At 40.5% G+C, this 24,905-nt stretch overlaps 1 protein-coding gene across 6 annotated transcripts in view; it reads right to left on the bottom strand.

Annotated features, from left to right (window-relative positions):
- Positions 1-24,905, bottom strand: part of PFKFB1 (6-phosphofructo-2-kinase/fructose-2,6-biphosphatase 1) — a 155,551-nt gene that overhangs the window by 25,599 nt on the left and 105,047 nt on the right. For 3 of the 6 annotated variants that reach the window (XM_030305577.1, XM_030305578.1, XM_030305575.1), the window contains exons 3-10: positions 21,865-21,997; positions 20,962-21,028; positions 19,999-20,073; positions 19,432-19,488; positions 16,677-16,798; positions 12,601-12,808; positions 9,824-9,970; positions 5,949-6,053 (exon numbers count right to left, since the gene is read on the bottom strand). In XM_030305577.1, coding sequence (XP_030161437.1) covers positions 5,949-6,053; positions 9,824-9,970; positions 12,601-12,808; positions 16,677-16,798; positions 19,432-19,488; positions 19,999-20,073; positions 20,962-21,028; positions 21,865-21,997 — 914 coding nt within the window. The remainder of the gene's footprint in view (positions 1-5,948; positions 6,054-9,823; positions 9,971-12,600; positions 12,809-16,676; positions 16,799-19,431; positions 19,489-19,998; positions 20,074-20,961; positions 21,029-21,864; positions 21,998-24,905) is intronic. The other 3 variants (XM_030305580.1, XM_030305576.1, XM_030305581.1) reach the window with 2 other exon arrangements.

The following is a 24,905-nucleotide window of genomic DNA, read 5'->3' on the forward strand; positions in this document are numbered from 1 at the left end:
AGAAAGGGGCTGAAGGTATACTTGAACAAATCATAGCTGAGAACTTCCCTGATCTGGGGAAGTCAAAAGGCATTGAAATCCAAGAGACACAGAGAACCCCCTTCAGATGTAACTTGAATCGATCTTCTGCATGACATATCATAGTGAAACTGGCAAAATACCAGGATAAAGACAAAATTCTGAAAGCAGCTAGGGATAAACAGGCTTTAACTTACAAAGGTAGACCCATAAGAGTAGTGGCAGACCTATCTACTAAAACTTGGCAGGCCAGAAAGGAATGGCAGGAAATCTTCAATGTGACAAACAGAAAAAATATGCAGCTGAGAATCCTTTATCCAGCAAGTCTGTCACTTACAATAGAAGGAGAGATAAAGGTTTCCCCAAACAAAAAACTGAAGGAATTCATCACCACTAAACCAGCCCTACAAAAGATCCTGAGGGGATTCTGTGAGTGAAATGTTGCAAGGACCACAAAGTACCAGAGACATCACTACAAGCATGAAAACTACAGACATGACAATGATTCTAAACCCATCTCTTTCTATAATAACACTGAATGTAAATGGACTAAATGCTCCAACCAAAAGACATAGGGTATCAGAATGGATAAAAAAAGAAAAAAAAAAAAACAAGACACATCTCTTTTCTCTCCACACAAGACTCCTTTTAGACCTGAGAACACCTTCAGATTGAAAGTGAGGAATGGAGAACTATCTATCATGCTACTGGAATTCAAAAGAAGGCTGGAGTAGCCATACTTATATCAGACAAACTAGACGTTAAATTAAAGGATGTAACAAGAGATGAAGACGAGCATTATATAATAATTACAGGGTCTTTCCATCAGGAAGAGCTAACAATTATAAATGCCTGTGTAGTGAATACGGGAGCCCCCAAATATATAAAACAATTACTAATAAACATAAGCAACCTTCTTGATAGAATGTGGTAATTGCAGGGGATTTTAATACCCCACTGACAACAATGACTAGATCATCTAGGCACAGGATCAATAAAAAAACATGGGCCCTGAATGGTACATTGGATCAGATGGACTTGACAGATATATTTAGAACTCTGCATCCCAAAGCAACAGAATATACTTTCTTCTCGAGTACACACGGAACATTCTGCAAGATCAATCACATACTGGGTAACAAAACAGCCCTTCATAAGTATGAAAGAACTGAGATAATACCATGCACACTGTCAGACCACAATGCTATAAAATTTGAAATCAACCACAGGAAAATGTCTGGAAAACCTCCAAAACCATGGAGGTTAAAGAACACCCTACTAAAGAAAGAATGGATCAACCAGGCAATTCGAGACAAAATTAAAAAAGATATGGAAAAAAATGAAGATGAAAATACAACAATCCAAACGCTTTGGGATGCAGTGAAGGCAGTCCTGAGAGGAAAATACATTGCAATCCAGGCCTATCTCAAGAAACAAGAAAAATCCCAAATACAAAATCTAACAGTACACCTAAAGAAACTAGAATCAGACAGCAAAGACACCCCAAACCCAGCAGAAGAAGAGAAATAATAAAGATTAGAGCAGAAATAAACAATATAGAATCTAAAAAAACAACTGTAGAGCAGATCAATGAAACCAAGAGTTGGTTTTTTGAAAAAAATAAACAAAATTGATAAACCTCTAGCCAGGGTTCTCAAAAAGAAAAGAGAGATGACCCAAATGGATAAAATCATGAATGAAAATGGAATTACAACAACCAATCCCTCAGAGATACAAGCAATCATCAGGGAATACGATGAAAAATTATATGCCAACAAACTGGACAACCTGGAAGAAATGGACAAATTCCTTAGCACCCACACACTACCAAACTCAAACAGGAAGAAATAGAAAACTTGAACATACCCATAACCAACGATGAAATTGAATCAGTTATCAAAAATCTCCCAACAAATAAGAGTCCAAGACCAGATGGCCTCCCTCGGGAATTTCACCAGGCATGTAAAGCAGAGATAATACCTATCCCTCTCAAGCTGTTCCAAAAAACAGAAAGGGAAGTAAAAGTTCCAGACTCATTCTATGAAGCAAGCATTACTTTGACTCCTAAACCAGACAAAGACCCAACAAAAAAAGAGAACTACAGGCCAATATCCCTGATGAATATGGATGCAAAAATTCTCAATAAGATACTAGCAAATCGAATCCAATAGCATATACAAAGAATTATTCACCATGATCAAGTGGGATTCATTCCTGGGTTGCAGGACTGGTTCAATATTCACAAATCAATCAATGTGATACATCACATTAATAAAATAAAGATAAGAACCATATGATCCTGTCGATCAATGCAGAAAAATCATTTGAAAAAATTCAGCATTTTTAAAAATAAAAACCCTCAAGAAAGTCGGTATAGAAGGAACATACTTAAACATCATAAAAGCCATTTATGAAAAGCCCACAGCTAATATCATCCTCAATGGGGAAAACTGAGAGTTTTCTCCCTGAGATCAGGAATACGACAGGGATGTCCACTCTCAGCACTGTTGTTTCACATATTGTTGGAAGTGCTAGCATCAGCAATCAGACAACAAAAGGAAATCAAAGGCATCAAAATTGGCAAAGATGAAGTTAACCTTTCACTTTTTGCAGATGACATGATATTATACATGGAAAATCCGATAGACTCCACCAAAAGTCGCTAGATCTGATACATGAATTCAGCAAAGTTGCAGGATACAAAATTAATGTACAGAAATCAGTTGCATTCTTATATACTAATAATGAAGCAACAGAAAGACAAATAAAGAAACTGATCCCATTCACAATTGTGCCAAGAATCATAAAATACCTAGGAATAAATCTAACCAAAGATGTACAAGATCTGTATGCTGAAAACTATAGAAAGCTTATGAAGGAAAGTGAAGAAGATATGAAGAAATGGAAAAACATTCCATGCTCATGGATTGGAAGATTAAATATTGTCAAAATGTCAATACTACCCAAAGCTTTCTACACATTCAATGCAATCCCAATCAAAATTGTACCAGCATTCTTCTCGAAGCTAGAACAGGCAATCCTAAAATTTGTGTGGAACTACAAAAGGCCCCGAATAGCCAAAGTAATTTTGAAGAAGAAGACCACAGCAGGAGGCATCACAATCCCAGACTTTAGCCTCTACTACAAAGCTATAATCATCAAGACAGCATAGTATTGGCACAAAAACAGACACATAGACCAGTGGAATAGAATAGAGACTCCAGAATTGGACCTACAAAAGTATGGCCAACTAATCTTTGACAAAGCAGGAAAGAAGATCCAATGGAAAAAAGACAGTCTCTTTAACAAATGGTGCTGAGAGAACTGGACTGCAACATGCAGAAGAATGAAACTAGACCACTTTCTTACAGCATTCACGAAAATAAAAAACTCAAAATGGGTAAAGGATCTGAATGTGAGACAGGAAACCATCAAAACCCTAGAGGAGAAAGCAGGAAAAAACCTCTCTAATCTCAGCCACAGCAATTTCCTACTTGACACATCCCCAAAGGCAAGGGAATTAAGAGCAAAAATGAACTATTGGGACCTCATCAAGATAAAAAGCTTCTGCACTGCAAAGGAAACAATCAACAAAACTAAAAGGCAACCAACAGAATGGGAAAAGATATTTGCAAATGACACATCAGACAAGGGGCTAGTATCCAAAATCTACAAAGAGCTCACCAAACTCCACACCCAAAAAACAAATAACCCAGTGAAGAAATGGGCAGAAAACATGAATAGACACTTCTCTAAAGAAGACATCCAGATGGCCAACAGGCACATGAAAAGATGCTCAACATCACTCCTCATCAGGAAAATACAAATCCAAACCACACTGAGATCCCACATCGTGCCAGTCAGAGTGGCCAAAATGAACAAATCAGGAGACTCTAGATGCTGGAGAAGATGTGGAGAAATGGGAACCCTCTCGCACTGTTGGTGGGAATGCAAACTGGTGCAGCCACTCTGGAAAACAGTGTGGAGGTTCCTCAAAAAATGAAAAATAGATCTACCCTATGATACAGTAATAGCACTGCTAGGAATTTACCCAAGGGATACAGGAGTTCTGATGCATAGGGGCACTTGTACCCCAATGTTTATAGCAGGACTTTCAACAATAGCCAAATTATGGAAAGAACCTAAATGTCCATCAACTGATGAATGGATAAAGAAATTGTGGTTTATATATACAATGGAATACTACGTGGCAATGAGAAAGAATGAAATATGTCCTATGTAGCAACGCGGATGGAACTGGAGAGTGTTATGCTAAGTGAAATAAGTCATACAGAGAAAGACAGATACCATATGTTTTCACTCTTATGTGGATCCTGAGAAACTTAACAGAAGACCATGGGGGAGTGCAAGGGAAAAAAAACAGTTAGAGAGGGAGGGAGCCAAGCCATAAGAGACTCTTAAAAACTGAGAATAAACTGAGGGTTCATGGGTGGTGGGATGGAGGGGAAAGTGGGTGATGGGCATTGAAGAGGGCATCTGTTGGGAGGAGCACTGGGTGTTGTATGGAAAACAATTTGACAATAAATTTCCTATTAAAAAATGAAGAAAGAATGATTAAAGGAAGTGGTTAATGTGGTTAAATCTAAATAGACATTGACTGCATAAATAGTTTAATTATAACAATATAATTCATTTGAGGATTAAGACACAAGGTTGAACTAAAATACAAAACAATTAATATGTAATTTAGGTGAGGTAAGGACAAGAGTTCTGAAGTTATTATATTGTTTTAGGGGAAAAGTGAAGGTACTGATTTTAGATTTTGTTGATCATGTATATTAAAATGTTAAGAGTAATCTCTAAAAGAATGAAACTGATTATATATCTTAAATATAGATGTAAAAACTCAGGAGCACAATTGTAAAGAAGAGAGAAACAGAAAAATAAACTAAGCATAAAGAGCTCAAAATAAGAGACTAGAAATAAGGTCAAATAATTCGGTCATTACAATAAAAGTAAATGTGCCAAAATTACCATTCAAAAGGCATATATTTTCTGTTTGTATTAAAAACAACAAAAGCCAAGTATATGCTGTTTACAAGAGACATTAAACAAAAATAAATAGAGAAGTTGAATGTAAATGAGTAAATAAAGATTAAATTGGCAAATACTAAGCAGAAAACAATTATATAGCTGTATCAATCTTACATAAAATACACTTTTAAGCAAGGAATATTATTAGGGAAATATTATTAATAATAAAACATGCAATTTGGTCAAAAGATATAATTACTTTAAATTTGTATGCCTCCAATAATATAGCCTTCAAAATGTGTAAAGGAAAATAAAGGCAAACTCAGACTGACTTTAGAATGTCATTTCAAAGGATGAGGATAAAAATGTGAAATGTGTTTTGTAACATATGATGTCTGTTGCTTTACCTTCGCTGGTGTCCTGCTTTTCTGATAATTGTTCTCAGGAATTTATTTCAGAAATGGAGTATGACTAATAAATAATTTCCAGTGTGGAACTTGCTAAATGGAGTCTGGGTTGAAAGCAATAAGGACCCACCTGATATGGGAATAGGGAATTGATGGTCTGGTTTATGTGGTGGCAAAGAATTTAGTTAAACTATTAGCCATTGTTCCTTGGGTCTTCAACCCACTTCCCAGAGTGACTGGAGCTTTAGGCAACTTGGCAATAATATGTCAGGAGTATGTTGAACTATATGAAGTGTCTTTAGTGAAAATAAACTAAAGACAACATGTAGGATAAAGTGAGCCCTCCTGAAAGCAGATGGAAAAGAAGCAGGCAAGAGCCAGATTATCATGTGCCTTGTGGGATGACAGCTGCTACAAAATATGCTTTACTCTGATTCTAAAGCTGTTCAGGAGACTGTGGAATCCTGGTAGTTGGAATGAAGATACTGGCAGGTGTTCTAGGAGTCAGGCAGCCCCTCCAACCCTTACCTCTCCCTTGGGATAGCGGTAGCGATATTTATCTTGGTCCCGTAGTGCAAATTCCTCAGGGTAGTGTTCCTGGATTTCTTCATAGGTCATCTCCTCACAGACACCCTGAAAAAAATTATTTGGGAACAAATTCACAAGGTGAAACCCACAAGCCTTTACCATAGTTCTGAGGCCAATGATTGTGAAACAACAGCACACAATAACCTGGGTTTCTGTAAACACAGATCTAAGTGTGTGCCTGTTGTCTGAGTGTGTGTGTGTGTGTGCGCACGAAGTGTGTGGATGTGAGACTGTGTGCATATGTACAGATGTGTTCATGGTTGAGCATATAGTATATGGTAGGTACCTGTGGTATTTCTTTGTGGTTGTCCCAATAGGTTTGTATATGTACATTGTATAAGTATTTTTTTGTAAACATATGGGTTTAAGGATTTGTAACTGATTTGTGTGTGTATGTGTAGCATGCTGGTATGTTTAAGGACCTATGTCTTGTGTTTGTGTATTTGTCTCAGTATTTTTAGTGTGTTTGTGTGAGTGTGTGTGTGTGTGTGTGTGTATACAGAGTGTCTGAGCATCTGAGAATGTGCTCGTGTGAGCGTCTCTATGGTCTGTCTCTCCATTTGGGTCTCAGTGTGTCTGTGGCATGTGTTTCTGTGAGTGTGTATGTCTCTGATTATGTCTCTGGTGTCTATATGTGAGTATCTGTGTGCTTATGTTGGAGGTCATGTGAATTTGTGGTAATACACTTGAGGTTATGCATCTGTACTACATACATTTCCAACCATAGTATGCTTCTCCGTGTCTATGTGATATAGGTATCTTTGTATACAAAGACTGCATGTATGTCTATGGTGAGTTTGTCTATATGTATCTCTAGGTGTCTCTATCTGTGAGTGTGTATGTGTGTGCATGCATGGTGTGGGTGTAGATTGGTAGATGTGTCTGAGAGGGATTCTGTGTCTGACTAGAAGATCACTGTGTCTGTGAAGTGCATGTCTGTGAGTGTAAGCATATTTATGGTGGGTGTAAGCATATTTGTGGTGGGTGTCTATGACTGTGTATGCAAGCACACACATGTGCTCACATACACAACAGTATGCTCCCATTTTATAGCATTTCCCATCTCCTCTGCTCCTACATCTGCTTCAGAACCTCTGGCAGATAAAGAAATAGGTATCCACAGACATATCAGAAGGCAAACATTAATGAATTCCTAATGCTTTCAGAATGGGCCTTGGGGAGATATGGTGTCCTCACCCAAAGAAGGAATCCAGAGATAAGAGGAGTTTCTCAGGAGCACATGAGAGCTTCCCAAGTTCACTGAAAAATCCCCAGAAGTGAGGTGGCTGCTGGGAGTGGGGGTGGGAAGCATTTAGGTTTATAAAGTTTCCTTTTGATTGTGTGCATTCTGATTAGACTTTCCTGTAAGGAGCAATTGGCTCTTGTTTTTGTCTTTTGAATCATCTAACAGCCTTCCATTAGGGGTGAAGTTTGCCCCTGACACAGCTCACAAACAGCTCTGCAGTGTCAAACTTCTCCATCGACACTGTCCATGGGAGAAAGCATACCCTAATGGATACACAAGGTCCTTCCAGATTGGCTTTGACTTTCTATTCTGAGACATACCTGGAGCCTTTTTCCTGTGGAAATGGTGGAAATGGCCACTGACTTAAAAAAATTAATGTTTATTTATTTTTGAGAGAAAGAAAGAGAGCACTAGCAGGGGAGGGGCAGAGAGAGAGGGAGACAGAATCCGAAGCAGGCTCCAAGCTCAGAGCTGTCAGCACAGAATCTGATGCTGGGCTGGACCTCACAACCTGAACCATGAGATCATGACCTGAGCTGAAGTCGGGCACTGAACCGACTGAGCCAACCAAGTACCCTATGGCCACTGACTTCCTATTGACTTAAGGCAAATTGCCTACCTCTTAGAATTTTATTTTCCTCTACTGAAAAATGAGGAGAATTACAACTACCTTACAAATGTGTTTTGAATATTAGAGATAAAATATATAAAAGAGATTAGCACAGAATGTACAAGTCTCATTTTAAAGATTCAATCAGTAGTACTAATTGTTAATATATTATTGATCATGGAAAATAAACCAGAAACTTAGGCATTATTCTAAATTCTTACTTCTTCCTTACCCCTCCCCCATAGCCAGTTTCTAAGATTCTATCTGCTAAATTTCTCTAAAATCCATCCCTTTTTCTTCCCTGTCTCCACTGTTACAATCTTAGCAGATCTACACACACAACACACACAACACACAACACACACACACACACACACACACACAACCTTTTTTAATTATTATGATTTCTCCTGACATATCATTCCTGATCTTCTCTACCTGGATCACTGTTAATTAACTCTCAGCTAGGTATCACTTCTTCCAGGCAGATCCTGTGTGGCTCAGATGCCCTGCCCTGACATCTGTGCATAAATGGTCTAGCCTATAGCACACATGCTGTTTTGTATCCCTCTGTTTTTTTTAATTTACCCTGTTTAGACTTAAAACTCAGTGAAGGCAAGAATCAATCTGTCTCCAACACCACCCCAGAGCCTGAAACAAAGTAGGTACCCAATAAATGCTTACACCACATATGCACCAGAAACAAGTAGTGACTGATCTCTTTATATATTTGCTTGAATGTATTTTACAGCAAATATATGTGATATGTAGAGCAATACTATATATTCTTTTTCTAAATATGCATATCTCTGTACATCTATATCTAAGTACATATGTATGTATGTATACACACATATACCTCCCTGTATTTATAGAAGTATATCTACCAGGCAAGCAAGTTAACCTACCTACATGCAAGTTATCTATGTTTGTGGTAAAGCTTTTACTTTAAGGCCTAACAATCATAACCTGTGGGATGCTACCTGATGTCAGTATACCTATAGTGCAGATGAGACAATGGGGAGGAAAAAATGCCTTCTTAAAGAGCTCATGGGAAAACCTGACCCTGAAGAGAGATTGCCATGTCAAGAAAGTCAGATGAAGTTTTTCTTTGATCTATCTTCAATGCCACTACTCTAGTCCCTCATACCTTCACCTCTTGCCTGGACTAATGCAGCCATCTCCATACTAATCTACATGCTTATTCTTGCCCTCTTCCCACCTAGTTTCCACACATGACCAGAATGGTCTCTTATTTATTTATTTATTTATTTATTTATTTATTATTTATCAAGTATCATTAACATACAGTGTTATATTGGTTTTAGGTGTATAATATTCAAAAATTCAACAATTGAATATAGAATATTCAACAACTCTATACATTTCTCAATGCTCATGAAGATAAGTGTACTCTTAATACCCTTTATCTATTTCACTCATCCACCCACCCACCTCCCCTCTGGTAACCATCAATTTGTTCTATTTCAGAGTCTGTTTTCAGTTTATCTCTTTTTTTCTTTGTTCATTTGTTTATTTATTAAATTCCACAATTTATTGAAATAACATGGTATTACCTTCTTTTTAAAAAATGTGAATTACATTCATGCCACTCTTCCTTGACTTAGACTACATCATTGGCTTCCCATTTTTAAAGCAGTATCCAAATCCCTGAACATTAATTACAAAACTCTATGAGCTGCCTTCCTTTCCAACCTCATCTCCTTTGTACTTCCTTTGTTACAACCCTTGTCACAGAAAATGCAATGTCTTATTTATGGCCTGCCTTTGAGCTCCATGAGGACAGAGAACATGTCTGTTCTGGCCTTCAGTGGATCCCTCAACACACAGAACAGTGTATGGAACATGGCTGGTTGTTAAGCAGCAGAAGCAATCCAGGGGATAATCCCAGAATCAGGTCCTATAAATCACCAGGAAATCCATCCCCTTCCATCTTACCGCATCAATTTCGTTCAGGGCCTTCCACTGCTCATAAGGAACACCCAGGGCCTCAGCTGTCTGGATAGTCCTCTTCATGTGGCTGGTCCACACCTTCAGGGAGCTGATGCCCTGGGACTGAATGAAGTTGGCCAGGGCATAAGCATACTAGGAGGTGGGGGTGCAGAGAAGGAGGAGGGGAGAAAGAGAGAGATGAAAGAAGACAGAGTAGCTGTAAGAATAAACTCAGATCTACCACAAATGGTGAAATAATAATGAACAAGAAAGTATAATTTAAATTTTTCAATTTATAAACAAGGATATGACAAGGATTAAGGGAATAGAAAAGGGTATGTGTGCTTATGTGTGTATATGTTTATATGTGTGTGTGTTCATTGATGCTTATTAAACCCCCTACTCGATTGTTCATTCAAACAGCCCAACTCTGGCATTTCTGGAGCCTAGGACAAGAGTACAAATGAAGGCAGTCCACAGTCAACCTCTCTTCTATTCCCATTTCTGCCTCCATCCTGCACTTGTAGATGCCTTGAGCACATGTTTGTACATGACAAAGTTCTGTCCACATCCTATCTCCACTGATTCCCATGATCCACAAACAGTGACCCCTTGGCTATCCCTTTGCCTAGGGGTAAACACTACTGTGAAATGGTCTGCTCTCAGGTGAACAGACTCTGGGATAGGCCCATGCAGACATGGAAAAAGGACTCCAGTACAGAAGGACAGCAGATTCTGGGTTCTGGATACTCACAACATGGTCTAGAATTAGGGGATATTGGATTTGGGGAGCATTTCTTTTTGACCATGGGGGTCTCGGTACCCAGCTTCTAAGGGCATTCAAACATCCATAGTGTGTGTGGTCATGTGTGGGTATCAGGATGTCCTGTTCTCAAGACACAGTCCAGTGAGGGAAATGATGACAGCACTGAGAGGAACTTGGAAGAGCTGTGGGACCCCAAATGATCAAGTGATTCACTCTTCTTCTGCATTTAGGCATGTTATTAGTCACAGAGGGTGTGTGAGGAATATCAACACAAATGCAAAAATCTATATACATATGCATATGTACAAATATAGGCATTGTGTACACACATTCTAATTATGGATGTGAGTCAGCAGTGTTCTCTAGTGGAAAAAGCCTCGTAGCTCCTGCCTGTAAGATGCAAACAGCATTAACTCATCAGCCTGATTCTATGAGTGTCATGTTAGATAGTGAACAAGGAGCACACAGAATGCTCCCTGACACACACAAGGTGACGGACTCTGTGACTTATTATGGATGACAGTCAATGGTAAAGTGCTTTGTAAACTGTTATGATTCACTGTTCCCATAAGCATGAAGGTTGGTGCCAGGCATGTGCATGTGTATGCACATGTTTGTGTGCAAAAGTGATATGCACTGTGGAGGTGGCATGTGTCCAAAGTGGGCATTGTGCTGTGTAGGTAGGGAATTAGCTGGGCAGGGCAATAGCTGGCCCCAGCCAAAAGACTCTGGTTGCAGGTGGTGCCATGTGACAGGGGTGGGTGATGCCACCAATACCCTCTATTCAGCTCTAAGGAGTGAGAGGGGTAGGAGTCAGAGGTTTGAGTCTACCTCAATGGGGGGCTGCCAGTCTGAAGGTAACAGAAAGGGAGCCATGGGCCTTCCAGTGCAGTTCCTTGCCTAGGACACCACCACCTCTGCAGTGGGAAATGCTGAGGGGCAGGCAGGAAAGCATGGTTTTCAGTCCTGGCTCTCTCTTTTACTGGCTGCATGACCTGGGACTGCTCTTTGCTCCTCCTTGGGCCTTAGCTTCATCAGGTTTCATAAACCATTAATGGTAATGCCCACCCCACAGAGCTGTGAAGATTAAATGAGGCTCACAGCAGATGGTGCTGTGACTGTACACAGGTGCCCAATAAAAGATAGTGTTCCCTCCCTCCTGCACCTCATTTCCCATTTGTCCTACCCAAGCCATCCTCCCAGCAAGAACAATAGTTGTGTTAACAAGCCCAGGCACAGGGCCAGACACTAAGGAAAACATGTGTTTTTATTTTATTTTATTTTATACCCAGAATGTACAGGTTTACTATGCCTGGCTAGAGAGAAGAGATTCATGCCACAGAGTCAGAGATGGGCCAGGACTGGGAGATATGGAGCCCAGGGCACAGTGACCTGCCTGGGAGGGCAGGGGAGGACACGGGAGGGTTTCCTGGACCAAAACATGGAGCAGGAGCTATACCTTGGAAAGGGGTGGGGGATGGAGGGCAGGAAAAGAGCTGTAACTGGTAGGGGACAAGTTCTGACAGTGAAATAACCTGTAATGGGGGCTGGGGGCTGTGGCATCAGCCTTAAGTAAGGGAGGAGAAGATGGATTCAAGGATCCAGGGAAGCTGTCTGTGCAAGTGATGATGACCAGATGACAGAGGAGGGCAGGCTGGGTTGGAGAAATTGTACAAGCAAAGGCACAGAGCTGTGAGAAAGATGAGGGGACAAGTCAGGCAGGAGTGAAGTGTTCTAACTGTAATGAGGCTGGAGGTGCAGCCAGATCTGGGCAGGCCTTAAGTGCCAAGACCAAGTTATCAGATTTGCAGATGCTGTTGATACATGGAAGCCATTCAAGGTTGGGACAACACTGAGTGGATGATGGAGTGGAAGAGTGGCTGTGACCAAAAACTGCTTTTACTCTGCCACTGAGTCTCCCTCCCATCCTCAGGGCCCAGGCAGTGGCCACACCACCCACCCATGGCCCACCTGGGCCAGATCAGTCAATGCCTTGGATACATGGGGCCCTTCCTACCTGCTTGCCCCGAGCTGAGAGGCCAGAGTCACCTCCAATGCGGCCTCTGAGGTTTAGTTCACTCTCACCATGCCGGCATAGGTAGATGGAGCGGGGTGTGACATGGATGTTCATGAGATAGTAGACTGTGCGGCTCTGGATGTGGTCTTGCACTCGGTTCACCATGTAGCGTGTGCCCACATCGAAGATCTTGATGTAGGAGAGGTGGCTGGGCCAGCCCAAGCAGGAGCAAGCAGCTCAGGGGATGACAGTGTAGAGGTTGATCCCAAGACAAAGCCCCAACCACACACCCTGCTTTCAAGCTTCCTGTACAATGCAGCTTTCACCTAACTTTGCCCTCTAACAAAATGCCATGCCTTGCCCTGTTCTGGGTACCCATTCTAGAGACTAGGCTCTTGGCCACCCCAAAGAGCTCACTGCCTGCTACCATCTCCCCCTGTCTCCTTTCCTCAGTTTCATCTTAATACAGGATATCTCCTAACATTATTTTTTTACACTCCAGGCATCTGGGTTCTCTTCTCTGTGGTTCACACTCTTGACATACTCAGAGAAAAGCAGTAGTCCCCTGTGTCCCTGGCTGCCTTCCACATCTCACTGGCAGCTCCTCAATTGTCTATTCACTCTTTTAAATCTCAAGCTGAGCTCTGCATCTCTATTATTTAAGCCTCTGATATGATATATTGTATTTGACATTCTACAGGTAGCTACCAGATTGTGTCTGGGTGCACTTGTGTCTGTGTATATGTCTCTCTTCTCACTCAGAAAGGGAAAAGGATTGGGATTTCTCCCCCCATCTGTCATGCAGTCAACAAACACACCCTCTTCTGTTCTAAGCATTGTGCTTGAGATGGTGACTCAGCATCTGCCCTTTGGGAGCTCTTAGGCTAGTCAAGAACACACACTTGGAAACGCACCATCAATGCTCAACACCCCTTCCATAAACAGTCATTTACTCGTAGGTGTGCCAAGTATTGGGGTATGGGGATGCAGAGGCTCTCCACAACATTAGTGGAAATCTTGTGGTCCTTGCTTCAAGCCCCTTTTTTATCCCCTCAATTCTGTGTTCTAGGCATGGACTAATAACTACACACAGAGTGATAATCAAACTACTCAACAACCTGTCTGCAGAGAAGCTGGGAATGGGCAACACTGACTAATCAGAACACTAGAACCATGGAGTAAGTCTTCTGAGGACCCTGACAAACCAGGTATGAATCCTTTAGTTGCTGGACTATAAGAGGTAAGATCCCTGGGAAGAGGTGGGGAAGGTTGCAGCAATGGGGTGACACACCAGCAACCCTGGGTGCACACTAAAAAAACCAAGTAAATAGAAATAGCTGCACTACCCCAAATCATGTAAAGCAGTGGCTGAGGGGTTTGGTTTCAGAAAGCCTCTCCTCCGATTTTCCTAGAGAAGTCCTTTTTTAGCTGCTCATTAAGCATGAGCTTAATCATGCCCATCCCTGTCATCTATGTCCAGTGGTTCCCAAAGGACACTTGCACTTGCTGAGAATTTTCTTTTGTGCATTTTCTTTTGTCCCACTCCCTGGGGACTTCAAACTACATGAATCATTATAATCATCTTAGGACTCAGGGATTATTAGCTTCATTTTATAGGAGAAGAAACTGAAACACAGAAAGAGGAAGTGATTTGCCTAAGGTTAACCTCTCCAACTATCTTGTCTAGGATCTCAGAACCTAGGGGTAGAAAATATCTGGTGTAGCTTTTTTGCCTAATTACTGACTGTTCCTGAAACTAGGTCTTGGGTGGCTCTAGGAGAACTTCCTATTTGCTCAGTTTAGTCTGACATTCCAGGTGTCTTCAAGCATTGGCCCCACTTGGCCTGACATCATGGTCCCATGACCTAACCCATGCCATGATTTCTCTGTTTCAACCTAGCTTTCATGCTTTTGCTGGAATATTCTCTGCACCCTCTACTTTCATTCAGATTTAACTAGGCCATTCCAAAATGCTTTTCTCTTTGCTTGAAAAGGCATTCTTTGCCTGCTTTCCAAAGCTGAGCTCCTGTGCAACCATCCTTCAAGAGCCAGCACATTCACTCTAAGTTTTCGTTGAGTCTAGGATCATGTGAAGTCATTTAGAGGTGTTTCCCACCAAAAGTATTATATTAGTTAATGCCCATCTCTACCGTGTGTAATGTAAAATAAAAATTATAAACTGTATGATAATATGATAAGGTCCTATGAAATTCTGTTTTTTTTTTCCATCTTGATCACATTGATGCTGTTTTGGAATTAAAATATTAAAAAGCTTTCCAGATTTTTTTGTTCTTATTTTTGGTAGCCTCCACCCTTCTGGCACTCCAAACATGTGTCTTTTCTACCTATACTAGGTAAACCTGCTCTTTCAGATTTTTTTTTTTCCAAACTGTGCTGGGTCTTCCCCTCTGTGTTCTTCTAGCCCACTTGGTTTATCATTTCCACAATTCTGATCAACTGCACATTGTGTATTGTCTTCTCCAACCAAGCGGGTATTTTGTCAAAGCAGGGACAGCCCTTTCCTCTTTGGATTCCTGGGGCACAGGTTTGGTTGGACCCAGATGCATGGGCTGTAAATGTCTGTTGATGTAAAAATGATTAAATAAAACCAACCTTCAGAATCTGTCACCTTCAGGCCCAAACTGATTAATAAAACACTAGCTGAACACCTGCAGGAGTATAGGCCGAAGGCTAGGGGCTTTCTTAATGCCATTATTTCACTTTAACTCCCCTTCTTCAAGCTTCTTTCACCACATGGTGCTAGCCTATATGGTGCATTTATGGACACTTGAAAAAGTTACACTGTCATCAGGGCAGAAACAGCCTCACTCCAGCACACATGCTTGGGGAAAAAAAGAAAGTGTGCCCTTGACCTGGTTGTCCTTGCACAGTGAACAATCTTTACAATTGTACATAAAGGTCTTGCTCCTTGCACTGAGTGTCTAAGTCTGATGTGACACTTCTTTATGATTAAGGGATATGGGAGGGGGAGAACCAGTCTGGAAGTTTGAAAATAAGCGTTTGAATAAGTATTCTACTGACTCATTATGTGGACTCAGGTAAGTCCTTGACCTGCTCTGGGTCTCAGTTTACCCACCTAAGGACTGAGGCAGTAACAATTCTTGCCTCATAGGACTTTGGCTGGGAAAGCAGTAAGGCTGCTCTTTAAACTTCTTAAGGTTTGAATGACTATTTGAAGCCTCCTTATACTTCTCACTTGGGGGTTCAAAGGATATGGATGACCAGAGTCTCTGATCATCACAGCCCATTTTGAGGAGTAGGATTCTGGTAATATCCTATGCCCAAAACTCACACATTCCCTGTACTACCAGATAACATCTTTCTAATTTTTAGCTGGCATTATGAATGAGAGTTTCATATTTTTTATGTATCTTCCCGTATGTCAAGTCATGATGGAAGCTACCTGAGGATAGAAACCACCTCTCTTACCATTATTTATACCCCCTATGTACACCACAGCCCAAAAGGGCAAAATACTTATTGACTGAAAAGGTACATGGGTTTTGTGAAAAGAGATATGAGTAGGAGACAAAATATATTGTTAGAATCTGAATTCTATCCCCTGATTTGTGCCAGAAGCTTGAACAAGTGGTTTCAGCTTTCTAAGACTCAATTTCCTCTTCTTGAAAATGTATGAACATAAGATCTATTTTGGCTTCCTTTATAGGGGTGGTGAGGGTATGTGATGAAACAAAGAAGGTGAACATATTTGGAAACTTAAGTGTCACCCATGTGTGAGCAATAATTTTGAAAAAATAATAGCAAAAACCATAGGAGGGGGGCATTTGTTACCAGAGACCAGCATCCTGATCTATCCATATTGTTCAGGAAGGCACTACTTTAACACTTCAACGGACGTTTCACATATCAAGGAATCACCACCTCAGATAATTAGAACTTGGAGGGTTCTTGAAGACAAATCATCAAATCTAGCTCCCTGATTTTACAGATAGAGAGGTTGATGCCCAGAGAGGGAGGTTATTTTCCCAGGTCCTAAAGGACATGACAATAGGGTTAAGGATCCAGTCCTGGGCTTTAGGGTTCAGGGTTCTTACCTGTCCAGTTCATCATCCAAGGGTTGGTAGTTGACCTCATAGCACTCAATTCTCTTTAGAAAGTCTTCCAGAACCTTTTCCCGGTCACAGTCTATGTAATCAGGGCTTCCAAGTTTTACTTGCTAAGAAAAGGTAGAATAGAGGAACTATGAAAGACAGAGACTCTAACAGTGCCCTTTGGAAGTGCCCTTAGAAATCATTGAGTACAACATCCTTCATAACAAAAATGATAAAATTGAGACTTGGACAAAGGGTCTTGCCCAAGTTTACAAAGTCAGTCATTTGAAGAAAATTTGGAGTGTGTAACTCCTCATTTCTTATCTCTATGTGATTAAGCAAGGCCTGTTATATTGTACTCAGTTCCAGAGCACACACTGTTTAAGAAGAACACTTAAAAGAGGAGCAGAAATTGTGATGTGAGAAATGGATGAAGAGGGACAGAAGATTTTGGCCAAGGTTCATAATGGCTTACATGTGTTGAGTGTTTAATGAGAGAACATAGCATGTTGGCTTTAAATTTCTGAAGGATTCACATCTCCTAATCCCCCAATGCCTATCTTCTCCACCCCCATTTACTATCTCAGTGAATGGCACTATAATCCACTCAGTTACCTGAGCCTAAAAGGAATATAGGAGTCATCCTTTATGTGTCTTCATCCCCCACCTCTCAGTAGGCTGTATCTCCTTGCCCCATCATCTTCACTCTATCTTCTAAATATCCTTCCTATTGATTTCCATTCTCTCTTGCCTGGATGCTTACTCTAGCTTTGTGGCTAATTACTCTTGTCTACAGTCTTGTTACTTCTGATGTATTCCTCAAACTAGTAGCCAGAAAGATATTTTTTAACATGCACATCTGACCATGGCATTTCCCTGCTTAAAACTGTGCACTATTTTCTTATATCTTTTAGGGAACAGTGTGAACTATTTCACTGGGTGACCCATTTGTCATAATTGAGCCCCAAATTATTTTTTCATCTTATCTCCCATTGCTCTCTCATTGCTTTGCTCTAGCTAACTTAAACCAGTTATAGTTCCCTGGAGATACCATAATTAATATATGTTGTTCCCTTATATCCAATTCTTCACCTGCCAAATTCCTATGCATTCTTTAAGATTCAGGTCAGCTATTGCTTTCTTTGAGAATCCTTCCCTGATATACCCCTATCCCTCCCATGCAAGGTTAGTTTCTCAACAATGTTCTCCCACAGCCCCCTTTATTTCTTCATCTCAGCACTGATCTTATAGTTATGTCTATAAACTCACCGCTATCTCTCATTAGACTGTGAGCTCAAGGGCAGGACTCTCCTCTATGTCTCTAATACTCAGAGTGGTTCAGTTCAGTTGTATAGATTCAATTCGTGTTGAATCAGTAAATGGGTAGAAGGGTGGATGAAGAAGAAAGGGATTGTAGATGTTCTATGCTCCAAGAAGCAAAAATAGGACCAATCAGTGAAAATTTCGGGGAGGCATATTTCAGCTTCAATTGACTGAATTTGATGAAGGCAATGAGTCTCTTGTCACTGGAGGTATGAAAAGAAAATATAGGCAAACATTTAGCTGAAATTACAAGTATCTGAGGGAGGGTTGAAGGGGGTGACCTTTAAGGTCTCTTCTGTCCCCAAAATCCAGTAATTTCATGAAATAGGGGAAAACAAAATGTGGTGGGCAATCCAGTTCTAGGCTATGGGCCTAGAATCTAAAGGCAGTTCTTAGTGCAATTGTGAATGGGATCAGTTTCTTTATTTCTCTTTCTGTTGCTTCATTATTGGTGTATAAAAATGCAACCGATTTCTATACATTAATTTTGTACCCTGTGACTTTGCTGAATTCAGGTATCAGTTCTAGCAGACTTTTGTTGGAGTCTGTTGGGTTTTCCATGTCGTCTGCGAAAAGTGAAAGTTTGACTTCGTCTTTGCCAATTTTGGTGCCTTAACAGAAGACCACAGGGGAGGGGAAGGGGAAAGAAAAAGTTACAGAGAGGGAGTGAGGCAAACCATAAGAGACTCTTAAGGAGTGAGAACAAACTAAGGGTTGACAGGAGGTGGGGGAGAGGAGAAAGTGGGTCATGGACATGGAGGTGGGCACTTGTTATGATGAGCACTGGGTGTTGTATGGAAACCAATTTGGCAGTATATTATATTTAAAAAAATAAAAGCAGATATATTCTTGATACAAGCCTGAGCTCCAGTCCCAGTTCTACCTCTTTCTAGTTGTATGAATCCTTGACACGTCGCCTATCTTGGAACCTCTATTTTCTCTCTCCAACAATGAAATGATTCCTAACATGCAGGTTTGTTGTCACAAATCAGTAAGAGTCAAGCTTGGTGCCTAGTGCATGTTAAGGACTTTATATTACCTTGGCTTCTTTTTAAAAGTTTATTCATTTATTTTGAGAGAGAAAGACAGAGAGGAAGAGAGAGAGAGAGAGAGAGAGAGAGAGAGAATCCCAAGCAGACTCCACACTGCCAGCACAGGGACCCATGTAGGGTTCAAACTCACAAACCATGAGATCATGACCTGAGCTGAAATAAAGAGTTGGACGCTTAACCAACTGAGGCACCCAGGCACCCCACATTGGCTTCTTTAAATTTCTTAGGATCATTGTAGGCAAGGATGGCCAGGGAATACTTCCTATAGGAAGTAGAATAGAGAACCTCAGAGAAGAATACCACCTTTAATGTAATAGAGGTATTTTTATACATTATCCAAGCCAGAGGAAAAGTGAGGAGGAAAGGTAACAGGTGTTCCTTACCCTGATGTTTTCTGCAATGATGCCAGGGTCATTACAGATGGACTCAATGAAAAAGACCTATAAGAGAAAAAGAAGAGAGATTTCTGGCAGAGAATTATGTTTGGTATGGCCAAACATAGCTTGACTTCTTCTTGGTGGCTCTGAGTCATATCTAGAGGCATCTCTGACAACATAATTTCATTCGGTGGTGCTTTCCATGATTCTGAGTTTTATGAGGCATATTGACTCTAAACTGAATAGCCCTAGATTAATTTTTATGTTTTTACTGGTTTTTAGTTCTTATATATTCTTATATATCCACTATAAGTGGCTGTCTTCCCTCCTTCTTCATTTCCACGCCCCACAGTGTCAGCAGCCTGTCAGCAATTATCTTCCATTGCCTAATATAACACCTCTTCTTTCCTATTCTGTTTCTTTGCTTCTGTGATCTGAAAAACCATATAACCAAATTAAAATGTTGAGCCTGATTTGTAGCTGATTTGGCAGCTTGGAGTTCTCTGGTTTGCCTTTCTTTGGAATTTGTACTAGATAAGTAAGCCCTAGATGAGAGTGGGAATGTAACTATACCTTGTAACCATGTTCTTTCGCAAACTGCAGAATTAGTGACCGTCGTTCTCTAGTAGTGTTGGTGGCATCAAAAACCTAGAGGCAAATGATGAGATTGATTTACTCTGAATATAGTGCTGAAAGAACACCTACTCCTTGACTGTCCTTATGCTAAGTGGAGGACTTCCAGGGTGAGATAGACCTTGAACTGAGTTTTGAAGGATAGGAATGATTTGGAGTTGACTTATGCCGATTTCTCAAGCATTCATTGAGCCTTTGTTGTCAGTCCAGAAATGTAGCAGACTTTAGGTATAAATAAGAGAAGAATTGTAAATTTTTATTAAGGTCATTTTATAGGTAAAATAGCTGAGGCTTAGAGGAAATATTTGCCTTAATCAAGGCCACCAAGAGTTGCTGACAGAGCAAAGCTAGGATAGATCTTTTCAACTCCTAGTTGAGGCTTCTTCCTTCCCCAACACTTTGGAGCTCTTCAAGAACAGGAAACTCTTTACCCTCAGCACCTTAGATGGGACCATTTGAGGATTTATTCTCCTTTTAGATTTCACAAATCTTATGCCCAGGGTCTATGGGATTAAATTGAATAGATATTTAGGTAAATCTCTAGAACTAAGAAATATTTGTACAGTACTCTTAAACTCTAGTGTAGTCTTACTGAATTCTTGGAGGTAGAGTGGTAAAGCATAGTGGTTAAAGGTATAGATTTTGGAGCTATACAACCTGAATTCTAGTTTTGGCTTTGCTGCAAACACGCTGTGCCACCTTGGAAAATTATTTAATCTCTGTGTCATTCTTCTATGCTATACCATGGAGTATAACAACAATGCCTGCCTCTTGGAAGAAGGCAGAATTAAATTAATATTTGCAAATTACTTAGAATAATGTGTGTAACATAGTAAATGTTCAATACATATTAGCTGTCATTCATCCCAGCAGAAACTTGAGGAAAAATGCAAATTTCTTTACCGCAACATGACCTTCCTCACGGCTGAGATAGTTATGGACATCCTTCAGGGCTGCCAGGGCACACTGCCTGAAAAAGATGGAGAAAGAAACAGAGACAATCACTATCCCCAAGATGAGTTCCCCTGTATTTTTCTCCATCATCTTTTACACCATCTCTAAGATGTTCCACATTATTCATCTATGAAACATCTACACAGGGTATCCTATGTTCTAGACACTATGAAGAGCACAGACAGGTCACACAGTTGAGTGGCTCTGTGTGCACATCTTAGGGGCAGGGATAAAGTGGAATACCCAGGAAAAGTAGACTAATGACAGATGTCATAATATTAAAATATCTATCTCTTGAACTGACAGACCTCAAGTAGAACTGGTCCTTAAACCCAAGAAAAGTTCGGATATACGGTCTGTGAAGTAGAAGGCATTCCTGGAATGGGTAACAGTACAAGCACAGGTATGATGGTGGCAATGTATTTATGTCTTTGGCAAGAATCTATCTAGTGATTACTCTTTGCTGGGTTATATTATAAGGGCATGGATCAATAAATGAGTACTGGAAGTGCTCAGTGTCTTGTAGAGGAGAGAGACCTTGAGGTTGAATAGATAGGGTTGGAAAGACTGGAATGGGCCAAGCTATTGAGACTCTTAAATGTTAGGCTGAGAATTTTCCACTCTCTCTTGTAAGGAGTAGGGGATTATTTGTTCCTAAGTTCTTAAGTAGGGGATGGTTACGACCAGAAACAGACTTTGGGTAGGCTAATGGAAGGGCTTTCCCAACCACCCTTTGAGAGTCTAGAAGACCTCCTTACCAACCTAAGTTGCTCTGCCCCATGTCCCCATCATCTGAACAAAGCCCTCCTTCAGCCATTGGCAGTACTGATCTCTAAAATGTTAATCACTTACTTCCTGATAAGTAGGGCCTCCATGTTGTCTGGAAGAAAGAATTCATAGTTCTTGTAGCTCACTGCCTCTCGTCGGTACTGGCCTAAATTAAACACTGAGAGCAGGGAAACCTGGTGAAGAGGTTGGAAAGAATCTAGTGGAATAAAATATGTCCTTTCTAGTATGGATTTCAAAAATAGAAGATATAATTTAGATATAGGTAATATGTTTATAAAGGTTCAAATTATGGCTACCAGATTACTTATTCCTCACACATAAGAATTATGATCCCATTTTACAAATGAAGAAACTGAAATTCTGAGATAGGAAGTAACTTTCACAGTTAATAAGTGGAGAGCTTGGATTCAAAACCAGGTCTGTTTGGCTCCAAAACTAGTCACTTTCCATTATTCTATTTTATTAGAAACCCCAACCCTTTCAATGTCTTACTCTATTGGAAAGGTAAGGAAACAAATCCAGTGAGTAAAATCAATCATCAAGGATAAAATAGTGAGTCACCAGGTAGCAGAACTAGACTGGGCCTCCTGAATCCTAGTCTAATGTTATTACATTTTCCTGTATAATGACAGAGAATCCAAATTTTTTGCCCTCTCTAAGCCATACTTTGTCATCAGTAATAGTGAAAAACCTGAGAGAAGGTAAGGAAAGGAGGAGAAAGAGTATAAAAGGCTAATGCAATATTTCATTCATCCATTCAATAAATACTTTCTGATGCACACTCTATAAAGCAGGACATGAGTTCAGAAGTCTCCAAGATAGACCAAATATGCATGATGGGGCCCCAAGGAGGTCACAATCCAGCAGGTAGGACAGACAGGAAACCAGTAAATGTAGAGTTCCTATCCAGTTTGTTAAATTCTCTGACAGACCCATGGAAAAGAATAAGGGGGATGGACAGATTAATTAAACTTGGGTAAATCTGAGATTGTTTCTTATAGAAAGCAGCATTTGAGACAGCCCTTTTAGGAAGGAAGGCCTTTTATAGGCAGCCATGGAGAGTGGGGGCAGGTAACAGACATTCCACATAGAGGAACACCATAAGCAAAGGTATGACATTGGCATAAGGTAGAACATGTTTGGGGTATGTTAAGTCATTCACTGTGACTGAAGACTGAGAGACTGGTAGGGGTGGATTGTGGAGTGCCTTGAACAATAAGCTAAAAGGCTTGGTCTGAAACCTGCAGGCCAAGAAGACTCTTTGAGGCTGTAAGTATGATAAGCTTTGTGCTTTGAAACATGACTCTGAGGGCTTCTATGAGAATGGACTGGACTGAAGCAGATAAAAAACATGTGTATTAGAGCAGAGATCCATCCACCACCATCTCATGTACCCCTAACATCCAACAGAGGTTCCTTGGAGCCTCCAGTTCTCCACCAGAACCGTTCTTTCTTTCCACTTCTGCCAATATTCTACTCCTCCCACGGGACCAAGCTTAAATATACCTTATCTGGAAGCTTTCACTGCCTTCCAGTTGACGATTTCTCTGTGAACACCTTAGTACCCTGCTGTAGGATTCTTTGTGTGACATGAGGTATTGAGGTATTCGTATGCATCCCAGACAAATAGAAAACTCTTCAAGGGTAGGGCATGAATCTCATTCTTTTTGCATCTTTAATGCCTACCATGGGTTTTGGCACATAAAAAATAAACATTGGAAAAACCTTCACCAGTGAATTAGAGAAACTGCATAAAGGGAAAGGAAAAGCAACAGAAAGAAAGGAAGAGAATTGAAGAGAGAGAGGGAAGGAGGGAGAGAAATAAGATGCTGGGATGGATAAGAGAAAGGAGAGGAAGAGGATGGAGAAAAAGAAAGTATAAGACCAATGTGGGATTCTTTTCTCTTCCCATCAGTAGAACCAAGTATCAGACCTGCACAGTGAGTATCACGCTTTGGAATCAACTGGATGTGGGTTCATTTCCTGGTTCTGTCACTCATTGGCCATGTGCCTCTAGACAAGGCACTTGACAATGCCTACTTCTTGGGCATTAATTTCATCAACTGTGAAATGATGATATTTTTTGAGGAACCTCCACACTGTTTTCCAGAGTGCTGCACAAGTTTGCATTCCCACCAACAGTGCAAGAGGGTACCCATTTCTCCACATCCTCTCCAGCATCTATAGTCTCCTGATTTGTTCATTTTAGCCACTCTGACTGGCATGAGGTGATATCTCAGTGTGGTTTTGATTTGTATTTACCTGATGATGAGTGACGTTGAGCAACTTTTCATTTGCCTGTTGGCCATCTGGATGTCTTCTTTAGAGAAGTGATGAATGGATAAAGAAGGTGTGATTTATATATACGATGGAATACTACTTGACAATGAGAAGGAATGAAATATGGCCTTTTGTAGCAACGTGGATGGAACTGGAGAGTGTGATGCTAAGTGAAATAAGTCATACAGAGAAAGGCAGATACCATGTTTTCACTCTTATGTGGATCCTGAGAAATTTAACAGAAGACCATGGGGGAGGAGAAGGGGGAAAAAAAGTTACATAGAGGGAAGGAGGCAAACCATAGGAGACTCTTGAAAACTGAGAATAAATGAGGGTTGATGGGGGGGTGAGAGGGAGGGGAAAGTGGGTGATGGGAATTGAGAAGGGCACCTGTTGGGATGAGCACTGGGTGTTGTATAGAAACCAATTTGACCATAAATTTCATATTAAAAAAAAGAAATGATGATAATACTAGTTTCTCTTTCATGGGCAGTTTAGAACTTAAGAATAGATGTTAGTACTTTGAAGACAGACATCCTCTTATTTTTATTTGTTTGCCCAACATCCAGCAAAGGCTTTGCCACAGCTGTATGCTCAATGAATAATTAATGATTGAGTGAATAAATAAATTCCCCGCACTGGGGAGCAGTGCTCCATTTCACAAGAGTCTAAGTACTTGCTTAGTGTACCAGAAAAGGAGGAACATGGTCCCAGAAAAAAAAAATTCAGATAAGTTGATATTCTTTAAAAGCTTCCATATAGTCATCAGGGATAAATTTAAAAAATGTTGGTAGACTTTCTTACCTTTACTGTTTTTATTCGGA

This window comes from Lynx canadensis, chromosome X (genome assembly GCF_007474595.2).
Source record: "Lynx canadensis isolate LIC74 chromosome X, mLynCan4.pri.v2, whole genome shotgun sequence".
In the NCBI taxonomy this organism is placed as follows: domain Eukaryota; kingdom Metazoa; phylum Chordata; class Mammalia; order Carnivora; family Felidae; genus Lynx; species Lynx canadensis.